Source organism: Gymnodraco acuticeps, unplaced genomic scaffold, assembly GCF_902827175.1.
Source record: "Gymnodraco acuticeps unplaced genomic scaffold, fGymAcu1.1, whole genome shotgun sequence".
Classification (NCBI taxonomy): Eukaryota; Metazoa; Chordata; class Actinopteri; order Perciformes; family Bathydraconidae; genus Gymnodraco; species Gymnodraco acuticeps.
In genome coordinates, this window is record NW_022991037.1 from 209305 (window position 1) to 219162 (window position 9858).

At 40.2% G+C, this 9858-nt stretch overlaps 1 protein-coding gene across 1 annotated transcript; it reads left to right on the forward strand.

Annotated features, from left to right (window-relative positions):
* Nucleotides 1-194: 194 nt before the first annotated feature.
* LOC117559792 (transcription cofactor HES-6-like) lies at nt 195-5349 on the forward strand. The gene is made up of 4 exons (XM_034236453.1): nt 195-451; nt 1445-1540; nt 2748-2820; nt 4751-5349. Exons 1-4 carry the CDS (start codon nt 389-391, stop codon nt 4996-4998), a joined length of 480 nt encoding a protein of 159 aa, XP_034092344.1. The 5' UTR covers nt 195-388; the 3' UTR covers nt 4999-5349.
* Nucleotides 5350-9858: the final 4509 nt, after the last annotated feature.

Sequence of the window (9858 nt, forward strand, 5' to 3'; positions counted from 1 at the left end):
CCTTTTTGCAGGTATAGTGTAACGTTGCTCCTGAGAAGAATAGGCGAGGGTCTCCCTGGAGTGAAGCAGTAACTGCACACCCTTGTTCATCCATGGGAGAAGAGGAAACTGTTCTGTGTTGGGTGGAGGAAGAGGGGGAGGGGGAGAGGGGTGCATGGTTTCAGGCTGGACATCTGTCGCTTGTGAGTGTGTGTTTTTTTCTAGGCCGGGTCTCTGGGTTATTGAATGGAGCCAGTGACCTGTCAGTCTTGACTGATGGGAGCCCCTGTGTGGGAAAATCCCACAGCCAAAGAGCTGGGAGCATTCACATGCTAATTGAGGCAGATAAATAAGAGGGCCGCGCGGCGCCGAGGGCCCTAGAGACGAGCTGAGATCCAGAGGAGCAAACATGACCGCTTCATCCACGGCGCACAACGTGGGGAGACATCCCAGCGCCAAGGAGGAGAGAAAGGTATTTACATCTTATAGATATCGAGCAATATCTGTGTTATGATCAGAGGTGGGAGAAGTACTCAGACCTTGTAGTAGAAGTAGTAGAAGTACCAGAGTGTAGGAATACTCTGTTACAAGTAAAAGTCCTGGTAAAGTACAACACGTTTTTTGGCATCTAATTGTACTTAAAGTATTACGCAGATTCAGAATATTATATATTATATTTTAGATTATAATGTTGTGTTCTCAAAGCTGGAAAAGGTGCAGCTAGTTTGACTTGTAGACTTTGTATACTGCAGGGTAGCTTGTGTTGTTTATAGTTGACATTATCACAAGTCTCTCAACATTGTACTTAAGTAGAGTACTTGAGTAAATGTACTTAGTTAATCTACACCACAAGTGGTGTAGATTAACTAAGTACATTTACTCAAAGAGTACTTTTTCCACCTCTGCTCATAACGATCAGAGGTGGAAAAAGTACTCTTTCCTTGTACTTGAGTAAAAGTACCTAATACTCTGTTACAAGTAAAATACCTGTTTCAAGTGAAAGTAGCGACAGTAAAAGTAGTCGTTGTGCAGATTGGTCCATTTCAGAATAATATATATGATGTGTTTTATAATGATTGATCATGAAAGTGTTCTCAAAGCTGGTAAAGGTGCAGCTAGTTTGAATGACTTTGTATACTGCAGGGTAGCTGGTGGATTTACTCCAGGTGGAACTAAAGTCTGATTTAACACTTGATTATATTTCACATCATTCATCCACATCTGTGAAGTAACTAAAGGTATGTAGTGGAGGAAAAGTACACCATTCACCTCTGAACTGTAGTGGAGTAGAAGTACAAAGTATCAGAAAATGGTAATACTCAAGTAAAGTATAAGTATCTTAAAGTTGTGCTTAAGTACAGTACTTGAGTTAATGTCCTTGGTAACTTAACACCTCTGGTTATGGTACAGTTTGGACCTCGTTGTCCTCTGCACTTCACTTAAGTGATATGTTTAAATCTTTCAGATGAGGAAGCCGCTGATCGAGAGGAAACGACGAGAGAGGATCAACAACTGTTTGGATCAGCTCAAAGACACTGTGATCGGAGCGTTCAGCCTAGATGTGAGTATTTCATCACGTCTTACCTTCTCTGTAAGTAAACAATGGAGTCTGAGTCAAGCTTACTTCAAGGCAGAGGGGGTAGAAGTACTCAGATCTTGTACTTCAGTAACAGTAGAAGTACTTAGATCTTGTACTTGAGTAAAAGTAGAAGTACTCAGATCTTGTACTTCAGTAAAAGTAGAAGTACTCAGATCTTGTACTTGAGTAAAAGTGGAAGTACTCAGATCTTGTACTTCAGTAAAAGTAGAAGTACTCAGATCTTGTACTTCAGTAAAAGTAGAAGTACTCAGATCTTGTACTTGAGTAAAAGTGGAAGTACTCAGATCTTGTACTTCAGTAAAAGTAGAAGTACTCAGATCTTGTACTTCAGTAAAAGTAGAAGTACTCAGATCTTGTACATGAGTAAAAGTAGAAATACTCAGATCTTATACATGAGTAAAAGTAGAAGTACTCAGATCTTGTACTTCAGTAACAGTAGAAGTACTTAGATCTTGTACTTGAGTAAAAGTAGAAGTACTCAGATCTTGTACTTGAGTAAAAGTAGAAGTACTCAGATCTTGTACATGAGTAAAAGTAGAAGTACTCAGATATTGTACATGAGTACAAGTAGAAGTACTCAGATCTTGTACATGAGTAAAAGTAGAAATACTCAGATCTTGTACTTCAGTAAAAGTAGAAGTACCAGAGTGTAGGAAAACTTTGTTACAGTAAAAGTCCTGCATTCAAAATGTTCCTCAAGTGAAAGTAGAAAAGTATTCTCATCAAAATATAGTGAAAGTAGCGACAGTAAAAGTAGTCATTGTGCAGATTGGTCCATTTCAGAATAATATATATGATATGTTTTATAATGATTGATCATGAAAGTGTTCTCAAAGCTGGTAAAGGTGCAGCTAGTTTGAATGACTTTGTATACTGCAGGGTAGCTGGTGATTTTACTCCAGGTGGAACTAAAGTCTGATTCAACACTTGATTATATTGTTTAATATTAGAGTGGTGTAAAAGTACATATATACCTCTGAACTGTAGTGGAGTAGAAGTACAAAGTAGCATAACATGGAAATGTTCAACTAAAGTATAAGTATCTCAAAAGTGTCCGTAGTACAGTAACGGAATACATGTAATTAGTGACTTTACACCACTGTGTCTTATCTTCTCTAAACAATGGAGTCTGGGTCAGGTTTAACTTCATGCTCTCATCTCTCCACAGCAATCCAAACTGGAAAAAGCCGACATTTTGGAAATGACAGTGAAGCATCTGCAAAACATCCAGAGCAGCCACGGTAAGAAACATGTGTTCAAAGCGACGATTCAAAGCTTTGAAATGCTCTATTTGTCATATGCAGAATAATATAGCAAAGTAAAGTACACAAAATGGTTCAAGGAAGTTGCAGAAATAAGAAAGATATGTACATTTATAATAGATATTAAATCATGGGACCCTGTAGCTACTTAAGGGATCCCTTCAATTGTAATATATTCATTGTATTACGTTTTTTAGCTTCTTTTGTATATGTATGCTTGATGTAAATACTTGTCTTTATTCTTTTAATGTAAAAATTGTAATATCATGCTATTTTTTACAACTTATTTCCTTATATTTGCACCAAAGCAAATTCCTTCTATGTGTAAATGTACCTGGCAATAAACTTGATTCTGATGTTGATGGTTGTGGATATTGTTATGGTAAGAAACAATACTATATCATGTCATTTGGGTATGTTGATTCAGATATGTCAAAGGGTTGACCTTCAATCTCCAACCAGATGTTCAAAGACTGCTTTTAAGAGAAAGTGTGGCGGGCAGCTTCCTGGTGGGAAAGAAGTAACAGTTGAAAACGTCTTTTTTAAACTTTAGTTTTTATTAGAGCCCGTCCACACAGCGGCGTGCGTTGAAGCTTCCAACGCTTCTGCCCATTCACTTTGAATGGGGTGACGTCACTTTTAGCCGAACTGCATTTTGGGAAGCGACGTGGAGCGTTGCTGGCGTTGCTCGCTTCAAAAGTTGAGCAATGTTCAACTTTTGGCGCCTCGGCAGAAGCGTCAGCCAATGAAATCCCGTTTATGCAAATCTGCCAGTACAAGCGTTAGCCAATCAAACCGCGTGTATGCTGGGAGAGACTACGCAGGTCATTTCCTCATATTCAAACAAATGGAGGGAAAATTCATTATAGCGGTAGTGAATCACCCGGTGCTGTATGATCAGTCTCTGTTTCATCTACCGGGATACAAACCGGAGGAGCGAGGCATGGAGGGAGGGTGGCAGAGACAGTGGGTGAAACTGGTAGGTTTTTCGCCTGTTTGGGGATTTTATATCCAGTTTACTTCGTTTTAACATTGCTATTGCTTTGTATGTCGGGGGCGGGAGATTCAGGTGATTGGTTGTTGGTCGCGTTGCTCGCAAAAAATCCCCAAGCTTCAGACACGCCCACCGCCAAGCGTCAACGCACGCCGCTGTGTGGACTCTCCGTTAAAGGTGGGGTAGGTAATTCACTTCAGAAACACTTTTTGTTATATTCCATGGAATGCTCTTAACATCCCGATAGCAATGAATACATTAAATGCTTTTACAATAAATACATTAATAAATATCATCTGTGGAAGCTGTGGCGCTGTAAAAAGCACGACCAATCATCTGAGCCGGCCCGGCTAAAGTAACTGGATGGCCTACCTGCCTGTCAGCCTTCCATCTGTGAGGAAGTCTGAAGGAAGGGGCAGATTTTTTCCAGTTGTGTATTTTCAAATTCTAGCGCACTCGAGCTGGTTTCTCCATTCTTACCTACCCTACCTTACTTTAAGTTTGTACATAATGGAGAAACAAAACAGAAAAATCACATTGTACTTGTGGCTTTTCTCGACATATAACAATGACAGAAAACACAAGATCATAAATAAAAGACAATTAAATAAATCAAATAAACATCAAACTGAAATTCAACAGTCGTGGTTACAATTTGCGAGTGTGGACTGACTTGGAGAGGTCCCACTCAGTTCACCTTCTGCCCTGCAGTGGTGCCCTTGAGCAAGGCACCGGACACCCCCCTCCCCCCCTCACTCCCATTGCTCCTACTATGGGTCGCTGTGCGCTCTGCATGTGTGACCATTAAAAGAGGGGTTTCATCCCCTCAGTTCTATATTTGACTGCATGCATTCTCTACGTTGACCACTAGATGCTGCTCTAACCTCACTCCCCTCCTCTTTTCCCCCCCTGCAGACCCCACATTAGGCCTGGAGGCTCAGCAGAAGTACAGCACAGGTTACATCCAGTGCATGCATGAAGTCCACAACATGGCACTCACCTGCGAGTGGATGGACAAAACTCTGGGCTCTCGCCTGCTCAAACACCTCCTCAAATCTCTGCCCAAATCTAAAGAGGAGGGGCCGCCTTCACCCCGAAATGATGCTCCTCTCCCAGGGTTCTCCCCCCTCAGAGGAGACCTGGAGATGTGGAGACCCTGGTGACCCTCTGGATGGTTGATGTATCCGTTATGTATCTTATAGATATGCTGCTCAGAAGACAAACGTGGGGCAGTTTTTGTTCCGGTGGTTATTATGATTATTGTGGATGTGCTATAATGATTCCTCAGTACTTCCCTTTAGAAGTCGACCTCTCGTAGCCTGCATTATAGAAGGCTCCTATTAATCTTTTTGTGTATTTATTGTATTAACTGCTTTATTTATTTGATATTATAAGGCATTTTAAGACTAAACTATTCTGCTTGCTATTGCGTAGATGTTTATGTATTCCTCCTTTGCTGTAGGATTAACCCGAACGACAATAATAATAAAGCTTTTATTCATCTTTGTGAAAAATCATGTCTCATGTACAGTTGTTCATTTAGAAATCTGCTTTATGAGCCATGCAGTACAGAAGGACAGGAAATCACATCCAAACTGTTCAGGATATTTATTATAGTATCATATGGATCAATACACACATACAAAATCAAATCAAGCATATTTAAGTGTTGTTTGTTTGTTTAAGCTGGATTTTTTAGGAGAGGGAAGCTGTAGCACAGCTGCCAAAAAGAAAAGAGATTAGCCTAAAGACTATACCCAGAAGACATTTTGAAAACAGTCAAAAAACTGCATATATCAATATCTTTGGACCTACATTTTGAATCAAATATCATCTAATGACTGTAGGGGTCTCTCCCAATGACATCTAAAGGTGACCCCATGCTGCAGCTCAAGGTGCCTCTTTATTGGGTTATTAGTTTGATATACTTCCAGCTGCAAACACTGGACGGTTCAGTCTCACTGTACAACAGACAGACGGGTGTTTTCAGTCAATACACTCAGGTAAACACTCAACTTGCCCGGCAAACACATGTCAGACTGACAGAGGGGAAACTAATCTGAGATGTTATCTGTGTTTTGTCTTCAAACAGGACGTGTGTGTGTGTGTGTGTGTGTGTGTGTGTGTGTGTGTGTGTGTGTGTGTGTGTGTGTGTGTGTGTGTGTGGTCTAGCATTACTATACTTGTGGGGACCGACATCTGTTTACATAGTCACGTGTCCTCATAAGGGGAATCATTAATTTTAGGGTGAAGACTTGGTTAGGATTAGGGTAAGGGTAAGGTTAAGGTTAAGGGTTAGGCATGTGTTGGTTATGGTTAAGGTTAGGATAAGTCTCCAGGAAATGCATGTAAGTCAATGTAATGTCCCCTGAAGTGATGTATACATGGTGTGTGTGTGTGTGTGTGTGTGTGTGTGTGTGTGTGTGGTGTGTGTGTGTGTGTGTGTGTGTGTGTGTGTGGCATAATGAAAATAAAATGAACAGTGACTATTTTCAATGACAGTGTCTGTGAGCCAGCAGGAAACTCTTATTTTAAACCTTTATGTTGAGCAATTTCTATAATAAAATGCATCAACAACATTGACTTGTTAAAGTACAGGAAACGCTCAGGTGTTTCTTCAGACATCAACAATGGCTCTGTTCTGTTCAAATGATTCAGTCGATTATGACAGCGAATCAGAAAGCATGAAAACAGGATCCTGAAACTGAAGCTTCAGTCATTTTAATATTCTTATTTACCCGTCTTCCAATGAAAAATATGTTGTTATTGAATGTCTGTCTGGTAGCTATCGTGAGCTTCAACATGTTGAATATATGCCAGAGGTTATTGTGTGGTAGTGGAAGTCTAAATGGATGAACTATTTTTAAATAATACTCTAACAAACAAAACTGCACAACAAAGCCCTTAACACTGAATACTGTCAAGCTTGTATCGTAACTTCAATTTACCTTGAATCAGAAAGAACCACAATATATGTTTACATATAAGCTTCTTACGAAAACAACTATATATATTTGTATGTAACCCTTTTGTAATCAACAACATTTTTAATTAGCTAACTCCATTTTTTTTTCTCAGTAACATTAACTGATTACAAACTTAATTTGGTCCGACTGGTTCCTCCTTAAAACTGGTCAGGATTTAAACATGTTTTTCAGTCTTCATTGTAAAAGTGTAGCTTCAATTAAAGGGCCAGTGCGCACATTATTTAGCAATGTATTTTCCTGACTTACCTCCAGTGGTGTCAATACAATGGAGAATATCATTTAATGATTTATTTTATATATACATACCCTTATTAGTCCCACAGAGGGGAAATGTACATTCTGCATTTGACCCATCCTAGTGTAAAGACCCCGACACACCAAGCTGACACCAAAGAACTGACACAGACGGACCCCGACTGTTGTGTCGCCCATCGACGGCCAAAATCAGCTTGGTGTGTCCGGGCCTTTAGGAGCAGTGGACTGCTGTGTGTACGCCGCCCAGAGAACAGTGCCTTGCCCAGGGACACCTCGGTAGCACTTGGTCTTTCTGGGACTTGAACTGTTGAGCTTCTGGTTCCCAAGCCAAGTCCCTATGGACTTCACCACCCCCGCCCCATGTGTCTTACCAGAAATGTAGAAATCCAATGAACGATGAATGAACCTGGTTGTGCATTGTAACACTAGAACAATCAATTATGGTATTTGTTGCACCTGATCTTATTTAACTATTTCCAGAGAGACTATTTATTTAGTAGTTCCAATTGAAGACGGGAAGTGATGGATTGTCCAATCTAATCAAGACATTGTTGCTGTTAAGTTCTTCAAATCTCATCTCACTATAAATTAAATGCCACTCTTTATTGTATTGTTATGAGGAAGCATTATCTCTTGTTCAAACTCAAACAGCATTACCACATACATCAGACGTACTTTTTATGATTTGGGGGGAAGAGAACCTTTAATATCACATCTTGTAAATAGGTGAATTTGCACAGAAGTAATGAACACAATTATTACAGTTAATGGTATTTGTTTTGTTACTGAAAGGACAAGACCTCCATTTCAAGGTCGACCTTGAGTCATGTTTGACAGGGACTGGATTGTGCATGTGTGTTTTTTTATGTTGGAGACACTGACACTGTTTTATAGTCAGTGGTCGCTGGTAGACTATAATAAAAAATAAGGGAGATGGACACATATGGAATCAGTGAGGTTTAAACCAGAGTTTGGGAGCACTTCTCCCTCATAGCCATTTCCATCTTGGTGCACAAAACCGTCAAGATGTCATCCGTGGTGAAAGCAAGCGTTCTGGTACATTTCTGTTTTAATAAAGAAGTAATTCATCATGGGGTTTTGGGAAGTGAAAACGTACATATGGTCCATTCTCCCGCTATTATTGTCGTTATGATTGACCGCCACATGGAGCCAGGCGGCGGGTCTGAAGAGGGACAGGGAGGGGTGGGGGGCTGTCCCTCAGCGCAGCTCTCCAACAAAAGCGAGCCAGACAGCTGCTCTCCACAGTCCACACCATTAATGATCTGGAGCAGCGATCTGGGAGTGGCGACGTGCCAAAATCCTCCACTTCAAAAGTCTGAAACTCATCCTGCATTCAGGACGTTGGAGTTTTGTGGTGTTTGTTTTGCGCAAATGATGTGCGTAAAAGGACACTTTGTATACCACGTTGCATTTACCTGTCCTGGACGGATGCCTGTGATCTTCTTTTCCAAGCAGACATAACTGCTCTATTGTGAGGGTCATTTGCATGATAATACAGTGTACAAAACACTAATTATAACGAGGGCAGAGTGCTCTTATTAGACATAAACACATTTGTGCGGAAAGGACAAAACCAGCACATCCAAAATCAAAAAGTCCAAAACTGACACCACAAGAAGCATCATTTAATTCTCAGCAGTCCTAATGTTGTTTTGGATATGACCACTTCATATTGTGCATGTTTATACATCCAGATTATACAGATAGGGTGTCGCCATATGCTATCAGACCTTACACTCTGGAGCAGCAGAGCTGAACGTGAGAATGCAGTTGCACACAAATCAGAAGTCACCAAACAAACGGAGAACAAACGAGACGCAGGGCAACACCTGTCGCTTTCTTTGGAGAAGGGCCCTTAATTCCCCCGGCTGATTCAGTTTGGATCCGAGGGGCCACGACGAGCAGCTGCCAACTGAAGGCATCGCGTTACATCCGAGAGCTGCGGGTAAATCTGCTGAGGCTCGGACACTGAGGACCGCAGGAAGAGGAAGCGGTCGGGCAGGGGGAAAAACCAGAGGAGATATTTACTGTTAGATTCAAGGATTCAAGGAGATTCAAGGCTTTTATTGTCATTTGAACAGTGTAGTTTTGACAATTAAATCTTAGGTCACAGACTCCTCCAACAGTGCAACACAATAAAACAGATCATAGTGCAAGTAAATAACATAAGAAATAGTGCAGAATAGATATACAAGTAATTGGAATATTGATAAGTTGCAGATAGATGCATGTTATGGATGTTCTTTCAAAAGTTCAGGAAGGCTGTGGTGAGTCAACGTGGTCAGAAAAGTGTGCAATAAGAATACATACCAAGCCATTGTTTGGATAATGAATCAGAAATCCTTTATTCTTTGTTTTTATTTGTTATATTTACAGCATTATAACAGCAAAGGTACAGTGCAGATAAAAGGCAAACGTAAAGGACATAGTAACTCAATAAAGAGGCAAGAACACGTTAATACAAATAAAAGCATGCCGTATTAAAATCACAATCATTTACCACACAAACTAAATGAATAAATAAGAACTAGCAACATTTAAAACAAATCAAGCAAACATATTAAAGTGTTAAAAGGAGCCAATATATTAGCAAATTGTAAACACAAATAAAGGACGTTTCGCACACTAGCTGTATTATTGCACTTGATATGAATACAAAAAATCATACTTGATACCAAACATACCGCTATTTTTAATACAAGAATAACCCCATGGCAAACTTACACTGTCATTACAACCTTGATGACATGGTTTTATACA